General features: G+C 39.1%; 1 protein-coding gene across 6 annotated transcripts in view; it reads right to left on the bottom strand.

Moving 5' to 3' along the window:
• Positions 1 to 6,380: 6,380 nt before the first annotated feature.
• Positions 6,381 to 12,966, bottom strand: part of LOC138972836 (b(0,+)-type amino acid transporter 1-like) — a 54,049-nt gene continuing 47,463 nt past the window's right edge. For all 6 annotated transcript variants that reach the window (XM_070345518.1, XM_070345537.1, XM_070345530.1 and 3 more), the window contains exon 15: positions 6,381 to 12,571. In XM_070345518.1, the coding sequence (XP_070201619.1) occupies positions 12,504 to 12,571 (68 nt within the window). In that variant the 3' untranslated portion in view covers positions 6,381 to 12,503. The remainder of the gene's footprint in view (positions 12,572 to 12,966) is intronic.

Below are 12,966 nucleotides of genomic sequence, written 5' to 3'. Positions count from 1 at the left end.
ACAGCTTGACTACATGTAGTAATTTCGCCTTACGCGACTTGTTTTTTAATGTGTCTGAAGTAAAAGCGTACTGAATTTTTCCAACTTTCTGCATTTCTTGAAACCAGACGGTTTACCTAAATAGACTGATATTTTAATTGACTGTGTCAGAGTTGTGCATTATCAACTACAGAGTTCAGGCCGCATTGAATGTATTTATTTACCCCCCGCGGGTTAGGGGGAGTCCCATGTTGGTTGGGACGAGAAAGAATTTACCCGATGCTCCCCAGCATGTTGTAAGAGGCGACTAACAGATTCTGTTTCTCCTTTTACCCTTGTTAAGTGTTTCTTGTATAGAATATAGTCAATGTTTGTGAAGATTTTAGTCAAGCAGTATGTAAGAAATGTTAAGTCCTTTGTACTGGAAACTTGCATTATTCCAGTAAGGTAATATATTGTACTACGTTGCAAGCCCCTGGAGCAAATTTTTGATTAGTGCTTTTGTGAACAAGAAACAATTGACAAGTGGCTCTATCCCATCTTCCCCCTTCCCCTGTCGCGATATAATCTTCGTGGTTGAAAACGACGTAAAACACCAAATAAACAAAGAAAGATTGAATGTATTTGAAACTACATACAGCTTTGAAACTTTACACACTTCTACGGTTTGATGACCTTCAGACATGACCAAAGTCTGGTTGACCCCCGTCATATTTCAAGGTCATGGCAGTGTCCAGTACAGGTCATTAAATGGAAAATTGTCTATTTCTTGATTGTTTTTCTAGCTAAATCTTCGAAACTTTACACACTTCTAGGGTTGGATAACCCTTCAACATGACCCAAGTCTGGTTGACTCTGGTCAAAGTTCAAGGTCACAGGGTTGAGTTTGTGTCATGAAATGGAAACTTAATATTTTCTCCGTTTTTAAAACTACAGCTTTGAAACTTTACATACTTCCAGAGGTTGATGACCTCCAGAAATGGCTCGAATCCTTTGACCCACAAAACATTTCAGGGTCACAATGGGTTCAAGGTTTGGTTTAAAAAAGATAAACTATCATTTTCTTTATGCTAGATCTTTGAAACTTCACCGACTTCGATCAAGAGTTTGATGACCTCTACACATAAGTCTGGTTGATCCTTGCAAGTTTCAAGGTGGCAGTGGGATGGAGTTTGGGTCGATCAGAATAAACTTATTATTTGCTTGAACCTTGAAATAAGATAATGTAGGTAGATGATTTGTGCCTGATTAATATAACTTATGATAGAGGCTAGGCGTAACTCATGATGAGGTCTCTGTTACATGTAACTACAGCGGTACCTGCAATGTGTGGACCCTCTAATGAGAGAACACCTCCCTTAAAAGGACACTTTAAAGTATATTTGTCATGACAGGCCACCTGCAATGAAGGGACACTTTTGGCTAGTCCCAAGGGTGTCCTTTCATCACAGGTACCACTGGGTCTTTGATGAGGTGTTTTTACAGGCCCAAATATTATGTTCTGTGAAAACAGAGAAAATTAGAATCCAGCGGCCTTCTATTAAATATTCTGTTCTTTAGCTAGGGGTATATGTATGATTTTTCTTCCTAAACTGGGGGTATTTGTATGACTTTTTTTGTGGCATTTGTTGCATGTGCTTTGGCAGTGTTTTTCATACGAGATGTCATTGCAACAAATGTTTGATATTGTAAACGGCTCACGAAAGTTTGTTATTTAAACTTTTTGTAAAGATCTATATGAATAATAAGCAGTTGTGGGCATGTTTTGGTTCCTGTTAAACTTAGTACGTTTTACCTGATATTTTTGTTCCGACTTGCATAACAAATTGCATGTATGTGTAACATGCGAGATATTCCCTGAAAACCATCTGCAAGCCAACCACAAACGGGTGATACCGTAAGTAAAGAGAGGCATGCAAGAACAAAACCGGTCCGCTGGTCGATGTTTTATCTGTGTTAACATGGGCTTGCGTGGAAGGCATCATGCATTTCTGGTGTCTCCCATGTCAATTTTGGTGTGTTACTCAGTGGATCATTGCACACACACACACACACACACACACACACACACATACACACACACAAACACACACACACACACACACACACACACACACACACAAAGACACAAGTGAAAGCGTGAAAAGATGATGCCTGTAAGCATCACTTATGAAGGCTGGGCATTCCCTGTGCTCGGCCCGATGACACGTTGTTCTCTAGGAGTTGCCATACTCGCATGTATCCCGTCGTGACTGGCTGTACGTTATCTTCACGCTGACCCCATGGAAATGCTTTTCTTGTTCAACCTTCTCTTGAAAGGTGTTTTTTTTGTGTCTTGTACCTGTTGTGGATTCAATAACAGCAATACATGTATATATATATGGACTGGGTGGCCGAGTGGTAACGCACTTGCGCTCGGAAGCGAGAGGTTGCGAGTTCGACCCTGGGTCAGGGCGTTAACAATTTTCTCCCCCCTTTCCTAACCTAGGTGGTGGGTTCAAGTGCTAGTCTTTCGGATGAGACGAAAAACCGAGGTCCCTTCGTGTACACTACATTGGGGTGTGCACATTAAAGATCCCACGATTGACAAAAGGGTCTTTCCTGGCAAAATTGTATAGGCATAGATAAAAATGTCCACCAAAATACCCGTGTGACTTGGAATAATAGGCCGTGAAAAGTAGGATATGCGCCGAAATGGCTGCGATGTGCTGGCCGATGTGAATGCGTGATGTATTGTGTAAAAAAAATTCCATCTCACACGGCATAAATAAATCCCTGCGCCTTGAATATGTGCGCGATATAAATTGCATAAAATTTAAAAAAAATAAATAAATCCCTGCGCTTAGAACTGTACCCACGGAATACGCGCGATATAAGCCTCATATTGATTGATTGATTGATACTTGTCTTACAATACAACTTGTCTACATCTGATGCATGTTTTGATGGATTCACTATGACTTGTTTCCTGAGAAATCACGTCGACATTTTTAATGTTACTACAGCAGACTTCCACTAACTCGCGGTCTTTGGGGTCCAAAGATTTTTGATCGCAATATAATCCGATTCGCGATGCAGTTTGGGGTCCAATTAAAGGGAAGAAACCGCGTTCTCTTCTGAGTCAGAGAAAAACGCGGTTATTTCCCTTGTCGGTCACAAAAAGCCTGTGAGCGTCACGTTGGCGTGTGTGCATTTGCCGTGTGAGTGCATGTGTGTGTGCGCGTGTATGTGCGTGCGTGTGTGTGTGTGCGTCTGGCATGTGGTTGTTCCTGAACTGGAAAAGTTTTCCTCTTTTTCCCTCTTTTTCCCTCTTGCTGGTGAAGACATCGTAGCTCTTGCTTTCTCTCGTTTGCAATCGTGAAATGAATACATGTTGGGTTTAGCGCTGGTCTTATATTGACAACAATGAACATACTATTTGACACCAACGATAGTTAGATCAGAATGATTGGTGGATCAAAATCATGGGTTGACGTTTACGTTTTTAGATGTGTCAGTTACATGGATAAGCTTTTTTTGTTTTGTTTTGCTTTGTGTGAGTCTGAGTTGACACGCGTTTTGTCTTTGGCAGAAAGCATGTAGATTTCTTCTTTGATTGTTTGCTTTTTCTGCCACCTGCTATAACGCAAGAAGTTGAAGCACTTCATGGCGCCTATAGAAAATCCGGGGCGTCTAGCTGAGATCGCGATTAGCGGGACTCGAGTGTTAAATTGCATGCCTGACTAGATTGCAGAAGACTGAAGCGCAGTTTAAGCACTTGATTGGTGCATGTGGCCACCCGGACCGTCTAGCAGAGATCGCAATTAGCTGGACTCGAGTGTTCAACTGCACACCTGACTGGCCATACTGACTGGTCAGACACTTAACCTCTATAGGCACGTGGCCAATTTGACGATACCGATCGTGGCATGAAAGTTCTTGACTGAGTGGGGCACGTGCGCGTGAAAGGTTTGTTTTTCTTTTGTTCGCAGGTCTCGATCAACCCGTAATGTACACAACCTGAAAACACACTAACACGTAGAACACTATTTGGAGAGACTGAGGGAGAGAAAGAGAGAGAGACTGATAAGATGAAATGACAATTTACTGCATGATGAAAGGCCATCGGACCCAGAGAGAGATAGCGTGGTTATGATAGAACATTTTTTCATGATCTGTACTATTTTTTGGCCTTTACGTGACTAATTTTGTAAAAAAAAAAAAATTTTGTTAAAAACTTTTTTTTCTTTTTTTTTTTAAAGGTCGGTCCTGCTTTTTTGGGGGTCCAAGAGGTCTCCGCGATATAGTCGAATTCGCGATTTAGTGGACGTCTGCTGTAGTCCATTTTTAAAAACCAGATTTAAAAATACTATCAAGCTTTTCTTTTGATTTAGTACAAAAGAAAGGATTTTAACTGTTTTGAATGTGTTTTACCCTGAAGAAGTTGATATGATTGTTTTGGTTTTTAGTGTTTTTGTACACTTGAATACTTATTCCAACAAATTTAAAGATGGCTTGTGTTTTCGGTGCATGCTTGCATGACAATTTTGCTTTCATTAAAAATGGTTTGTACAATTTAAGCTGTGCATTTTAAAATGTTTGCAAGTTTTGATTGCATTGAAAGTCAGCATGGAGTCACAATGACAGTCCTAATACTGTTAACGGTTATTTTTAACTCGTACTTAATCTTATTGTCACACAAATATTGGCTTGTTATGATGGATGAGATCTGTTCTTGTGATAATTGTCTTCAGTGTAACAAGCTAAGCTTACGGATATTGATATTGATCTACAGCACAACGTATGTTTTTAATTTTTTAATGTTAACTGAACCAAGCTGCCTTGCTTACTGATACGAAACCCTGGCTGTACATATTACAGGAGTTTGTGAATTGCCTTTTTACATCAGTATTGTCAGCTTAATCTATCTGGACACAAAAGAACACAAAGCCAAAATTTCTGAGCGGAAGATAATGTGTGTACCGTAGTATCTGTGCAAGTTGATGGATGTATACTAAGTTGTTGCAGTGTTTTCAGTTTTAGAATAAATGAGAGAATCAGGGAAGGTGCTTCGTTGAGTGCTCCAAGGCAGCAGAGTACGGGCGACGAGGAAATGTCTATCTCGTGGAGCACAATCAACAGAACATTTTCAATAATTAAATCTCCATTAGAGCAATTTTGTTTCGGTGTTGACCTTACTTGGACCAATGAATAATTTGAGCATAGTGTTTGTATTGATGTAATGACAGAGTTCAAAGTACCAAGTACCAGATTTCTTGCTCGTCTGCTGTCTCATTTTACGTTTTAGTTCTACATGTATTACGCTTATGTAATGAAAATGTCAGAGAAGCATACTCTTGAAATATAGACCGAAAAGCATGTTTATTCAAAGAGATCTGATAATTGATCTGTAGTCTCATATTTCCTTATTCCTTTTACTTGTTTCTCTTATGCTTTAGTCGTAAATTAAACTTGTATCCAGTGCTTTCAGATCTTTATGTAAATGATTGCAAATTAGTTGTCATTATACTATCTCAGCTTTTAAAAGTTATGTTTCACTGGGATTTTTGGTGCAACATTATTTTGTATCTTTGTTCTTTTGTTGAATGTGGATACTGAGGGAGAAGAAACAATCAGAATGTTTTGCAATGCTGCAGTCTTTCTTATGTTCATTAAAACCAGATTTTACACATAACCACACTTGTGAAGACTTTCTCACACCGAGTATGTGTGGGAGAGTGTGTTTGAGAGAAAGATGGATGGATGGGTGTATGTGAGAGTGTGTGCGTGCATGACTACTGAATGTGTGTGTGCGAGAGAGAGAGAGAGAGTGAGTGAGAGAGAGTGACAGTATAAGTGCGACACAGAGAAAAAGGCATTACAGCGCGTGCTATGCTTATGCGACAGGCGCAGGATAAAGCTAGCGCAGGACTGCATTCACACATATACCCCCTGCACTCTTGACCTGTGTTGACCCCTGGAATGACTGATAGAAATGCAACATGACTTAACAGAGTGCAAGTTCTTGTTTTTGTGCCTTCGGTTGGATTAGAAACGCAACGATGACACCATTTTTACGTAAACAATTAATTTTCTTGTAGACCCGGCAATATCCCAATTTATAGCCTCATGTGAGCTTTGTCATCACACTTAATGAATCTCAAAATTGTCACTCCTCTCAGCTTGTGACGTCACGTATGCAGTTGACCCTTCAATTGCCGTTTGAATGCGTTCTTGCTCCAGACTTAAATCAAAACTTTTGTTTCCTCCTTTGAGCAGCGGATGTGTGCAAGAGAGAGAGAGAGAGAGAGTTTGTGTGTGTGTTGTCACGGAAATAAAGAAAACCGATACAGTTGTAGAACTGTTCAATTAATTGAAGACTTCAAAGAAGTGGCCAGGGACAAATCAAATAAATAAGACAATTTTTCGTCAACAAACATTTAATAGGCTTTTCTGTCCATTTCTACCTACACCATTAACACTATTGTGACTAGCACTGCCACGGCGTTTACGTCCTGCCTGCCCAAGCTTGCCACCAAGAAACTTCCCAAAAATCAGTAACTGTAAAGAAATCTGTCTAGCAAGCTTGAATTAAGTCCAATCACCACCAAATTTTGTGTACTAATTCAAAAATGGATGCCCAGTTCAGTCGTGCTATTTATAAGTTTGTCACGCGATTTGTTTTAGCAAAGGGGGGTGAAAGGGGGATAATTTGTGTTTTTTAACGTTTTTTTGTGTGTGTTTTATTTTCTACTGCTTTTTTTAAAAGTTATTTTTTAACAGAAAGTATTATAAATAATGTTATAACCAAACAAGGTGTAAAACCTATGAATTAGCTGAAATATTGTTAACATTGTACACAGAAATAAGGAGACAGTACAAAGAAAAAAACAAGCAAATCACGCATTCACTCACAGCATCCTGACTCAAATGAAACAAAACTGTAGATCTAACACTCACCAAATGATGTCTAGGTAATCCATATTGAATATAAGTCACATTTTCACAACAAAGTACCAACTGTACACCTATGAACAATTCCAAAAGGATTTGAAGGCTCCAGCCATCCATTGTTATCAGTGCTGCCACGCCCCCATAGCTCCTGCACGATTCCGAGATACATGTTCGTCTAGCAGTATCACCGCCAACCACGTGTAGTTTGCCGACTCGTACTAGCAACAACGGGACTGTTTCTTCCTCACTTTCACTGCTTGTATCGCTTTCGTGAGGCGAAAACGATACGTCCGAATCATGCTCTACGGGATCCTCTAGGTCCAACATCCGGAGAATCTCCTCCCGAGACAAGGCTCGCCTTTGATTCATTTATTTTTCCTCAAAAACGCACACAAATCAGGCGGATTTGCAAATGGCAGAAGGGGACGCCAAGTGTATCAAGGGAAACAACTCAATTTATTTGCAAGCTTCAAAAACCGGGAAGCAATCACGAGTCGTGTACCCTCTATGGCTGGTACTGAAAAATGCGCTTCCCGTCCATGGGCGTGTCAGCGCTGGTACTGATTTATCAGTGTCCCGTCGCGAAAGTGTTAACAGCTCTTGATTTAACCGTGACAAGATTGCGATAGTTAGTTCTGCAAGTTTAACACTAATATGTACATCACTTCACAATCACCACAAACAAAAACAAAAGAATATATATGTATAAATACCACAACTCGCTGTATAGAATTCAAACATCACTTCAATAAAAAATTTAACAAAATTAAAAGACACCATTACCTCTTCCCTTTACACATATGGCAAAAGACGTAAGCAAAAATACAGCACGCAAAAAAGCAACAAGAGATCATGATTTCATGCCTGCACTTTTGACACTTCATAAAAATAATTGCATATTAACTTAGTAGGTTAATTTAGAATTCAAAACATCATTGCATAATACATTTGTAAATTAACTTGAGGAGTAACTTTGATGTGGATGTGAAAATAAATATGCGTGCCAGTAATAACTGACCTGCCAGTATGCGTGCCAGTAATTATCAGAGTTGCCAACCCTGTCAAGCTTCAAGTGTAGCAATTTAGAATTTTAAGTATAGCAAAGGGTGTTTGTTAGGGTAGCATTGTCTTAAATTCAACCGCACATCCATGTTTATATCTCAAACAAGAATATACATTTCAATAACTGAATTTAGACCAGGAAACAACAGCAGGAACATCTGCAGTGCCACTTCTCAGTGTGGACAATATTTGTTCTGACCCATATCTTGACTGCCTTTCTTTCTTTATTTGGTGTTTAACGTCGTTTTCAACCACGAAGGTTATATCGCCACGGGGAAAGGGGGGAGATGGGAAAGAGCCACTTGTCAATTGTTTCTTGTTCACAAAAGCACTAATCAAAAATTTGCTCCAGGGGCTTGCAACGTAGTACAATATATTCTTGACTGCCTACACAGTGAGAATTAGAACCAGGACACTCTTGCATGCTTGTCATTGTTTGTTTGAGAGTAGACATTTTTTTGTAACAATTTTTGCTTCAAGGTGGCACGCTTAACAGTTGGCAGTTCTGAATTATAACAGGGCCCAGTCATTATACTGTGGCTGGATTTCTGAAAATGTTTTCAGATACGTATATGGATTTCCAAGACTGGCATCTAACCCCTCCTGAGATTAACAACACAAAAGGTTATCTCAACAACACCATAGGCTAGGCCAGCTACCTCAACAGATGAACCATACAAATGAATCTTACAACTTGTTGACTGATTACTAAGTCTTGCTTTTTTCCATCCGGTAAATCCCTCATCTGTTTCTTCCCTTGATCTTTTGCAATCTCTGATACAAGAAAAAAGGTGTACATTTTTTTTTACATCTTTGTTGTTTTCAGAAGTCAATCAATCATTCAACCTTGGGAAGAAAAAAAATCAAGAAAGCTCATTTTGCAAACCTGTCATTGAAAAAACCCATGACTAAGATCTGTGAAATATGAACGTTTTCGTTCAGTTTTAACATTCACATGAACCAATGCCAAGAGCTTAAGATTTAAATACTGCTTTCACCAGCTGAGCTTTTACCAGAAAGCTAAGCTCATAGTTATATCAGATTGGGAGTAGGATTGATGGGCAGAAACTCTGGAATGCATGTTAAGTTTCAACATCGAATGCATGTTGAGTCCACACATCCAATACATGTTGAGTTTAAACATCGAATGCGTGTTGAGTTGAAATGCTTTCTTCAGAATTATTCTATTCACTTCAAAAACAGTTTTACAAGCTTAAGAATCTGCAGATTGGGAAAATCATGAACAAGTACAAACACAACAGCTGCAGCAACATACTGACGGCATGTTGAAATACTTGTCAGGGTACTTTACCAAGACACATCCATCCTTATACTTCTAAGTTGATAAATTTATGCAAAAGAATTCAAGTAAGGTATCACAGGCCATGACAATAGATATTAAATAAAACAATCGAAAAACAAGAACCCGAGCAACAGGAATCAAAGCAACATGAATCTCTTCATGCATGAAAGCGATAGGTGTGCCACCCAAACCCTGTTTAAACGTACAGTGAAGAAAGTTTTCATATCAGGAGGCAAAAGTACACATTTTCTGCACCATTAACAAAATTAAGTATCTATATGAGCAGTACTGAGAAACATTAATCGCCACACTATCTTGCAAGACTTGCAAAAGTGAACTGAAAATCAAAAGTACACATTTTCTGCACCATTAAAAAAAAGTATCTATATGAGCAGTACGGAGAAACATTAATCGCCACACTATCTGAAAGACTTGCACAATTGAATTGAAAATTACATTTATCTCTATTTCAAGCGAAACAAAGTAAAAGTACTGCAGGGACAAGTAAATGTACTTGAACCAATTATTCATGGTGCATGTATCTGTCACAAGACATGACCCATTTTAATGACCACTGAGTCTGACTGAATGAACTTTTGTAGTTGGCCAAGTTCCTAGAGGGTAAAATCTAATATTGGCTGTGGAACACGTCCCAGACAGAGGCGCCTGCAACGCGAGGCCCCTCTGATGACAGTCACCTAACAATAAAGGACATCTCTTGCCTCTTTGTTAACTGGACCAAATACCTGTCATGACAGGCCACCTGCAATATAGGGACACCTGGCTGGTCCCAAGGCTGTCTAATTTCATCACAGGTTCCACTGTCACTTGAAGTAGTCATCACATCCACTGTACCTACAACTTTGAGCAGTCACGATACAAGGAAAAGAGCGAGCACTAAACACACTCTGAGGACTCTCAGGTCTAATTCTATCAAGACCCACAACTGGGCTGTGTCTCTATGAACAAGTTATGCTGTCCGCTTGAGTGATTGTCATCAGAAAAAAAGCGTTGGTTTGACAAATATTTGCTGCGTAACTTGTTTGATTTTCATCAGAAAAAGCTTTGGTTTGAGTACAGCACATACATGAATTTTAGACATACCCGAACATTCATACACTTTGAGTCAATCTCCGTGACACAATGTTCTCAAACTTGGGGCATTATGCTATGCACACAGACTGACTAAAAAAACTGAAACAGCCCAGGTGTTATTTCTTCTTCCAACACACTTTTGACAGTGAAATACCTTGCACATTGAAATGCACTGATACTTCACCTTTTATACAGAGGTATAACAAGTATAATAATAATAATAATAATAAATGAGCATTTATATAGCGCAACATCATAACTTTACAATTATGCTCTTTGCGCTTGACACATTTTAAATTAAAACACAGTAATACCAGCATTTACATCTACATTCATAGTCAAGAACGCTTAATTAAAAGCATACACCATCAAACATACATTACAACAAGAAGGGCAAAGCCCATACGACTCACATGCTTGACCTTGACCTTTACATGACCTTGACCTTCATGGTCAAGGTCAAATAACTAAACCTAGCAATGACATCATACACTAAGAACTGCTTTACACATTTTCCCTACCAAAATACATGTGACCTTGACCTTGGGTCAAGGTCATCCAAGGTCATGCAACACAAAGCTGTTAATTCAAGACATAGGAAGTACAATGGTGCTTATTGGCTCTTTCTACCATGAGATATGGTCACTTTTAGTGGTTCACTACCTTATTTTGGTCACATTTCATAAGGGTCAAAGTGACCTTGACCTTGATCATATGTGACCAAATGTGTCTCATGATGAAAGCATAACATGTGCCCCACATAATTTTTAAGTTTGAAACAGTTATCTTCCATAGTTCAAGTTCAGGGTCAAGGTCACTTCAAAATATGTATACAATCCAACTTTGAAGAGCTCCTGTGACCTTGACCTTGAAGCAAGGTAAACCAAACTGGTATCAAAAGATGGGGCTTACTTTGCCCTATATATCATATATAGGTGAGGTATTGAATCTCAAAAACTTCAGAGAAAATGGGAAAAATGTGAAAAATAGCTGTTTTTTAGGCAACATTTATGGCCCCTGCGACCTTGACCTTGAAGCAAGGTCAAGATACTATGTATGTTTTTTGGGGCCTTGTCATCATACACCATCTTGCCAAATTTGGTACTGATAGACTGAATAGTGTCCAAGAAATATCCAACGTTAAAGTTTTCCGGACGTCCGACGGACGGACGGACGGACGACTCGGGTGAGTACATAGACTCACTTTTGCTTCGCATGTGAGTCAAAAAATTCTTCCACTAACTAAGTATAATGTCATGTGGAATATGGTGGACACAAGGGAAGGATTACTGCGCTGATCACATTTTGACAAATTTGATTTTTATGCATCAAGACTCCTGAACACAAGCCTTATTCCTTTAACAAGATCTTCTCAAATTAAATGCAAAATTAAATGACACAGACTTAGATATTTTGGCAGCCATTCTGTTACTGTAATGCCTTGTCAGGATCAGGATCAGGATCGACACATTGCAGGAACCTTTTTAGGTTATCATCGCAACGTGAAACACTGGGGACAGACATGGAGAGGGACAGCAGCGGACAGTTTTATCGACACATCGTTCGGATCAAACCACGATACAAGTGTCACGGATACTAATTAAACAATAAAGATCTTGTTTTCTATCAGGGATAGTTAATTAATGAAGCTGTTTCCTGGAACCCTACATACACCACGATACATTTCAAAGGCAAAACTCATTAAGAGACCTTTCATACAAACATATTCAAATCTCAAATTTAAACAATATCCTCTCAAAAACTTCATAAAAACTAAAATGCATAAAAAGAATTTAACACCCAACAGTTTCATCATTATCTAAAACAAGGTGAATGTTAAAAAACAAAAAAATACCTTGTACAAGAGAAAATGTCTCACTCACTCACGCACTCACACACACAAACTTTCTCTCTCGCACACATCAACTTCACCTTCCACGCTAAAGTTTGACGGGTCTAATGCCAGTTTAACAAAGCGGATGTCAGAGCGATTTAACGAGAGGAGAGCCACAATGGTAGCCAGCACACAGCCAAGCTTACAGTCTCTCTCAGGAATTGCTAATGGTACCGGGTGTAAAGAAGAATAAATAATATTGTGTAAATGTCAATTAGTTTGCTACAGCAGTCTGCTTTACTCTGGGGGTAGGTAGGCACTAGGGGCAACTTGAAGAGACAACTGGATGAAGCGAATCACTGGGTCTGCAACAAAAACACAGCACTGGTGTTAAAACACACTTCAACTCTTTCTTTATCCTTCCTGTCTACTTATCTTCATGCAGCATAAGTCAAACTAAAATGTATTAGCTATCCTTAGATGTGGCTGTGATATACACATTTATCAGTCACAATGTTGAGAAAAGAAGAATCATAACAGCCGAGAAAAAACCGCAATAACATGTATAACCAACCGTCACTCAAAGACAACTTGTGCAAGAATAGAAACATGAACCACATAAATAACCTTGCTCAACAATTGTTTTTTAAGCCAATGAAACCCACCCACCACCTCCCTCATCTTTCTCTCCTCTCTTTCTTAACTTTTCCTTCTGTCTGTAAAATCATGGCTAAGCTTTTGCCTTGAGATGACACTCCTT

Source organism: Littorina saxatilis, linkage group LG1 (genome assembly GCF_037325665.1).
Source record: "Littorina saxatilis isolate snail1 linkage group LG1, US_GU_Lsax_2.0, whole genome shotgun sequence".
Taxonomy (NCBI): domain Eukaryota; kingdom Metazoa; phylum Mollusca; class Gastropoda; order Littorinimorpha; family Littorinidae; genus Littorina; species Littorina saxatilis.
The sequence above is the reverse complement of the archived record's forward strand: the minus strand, read 5'-3'. Positions and strand labels throughout refer to the sequence as shown.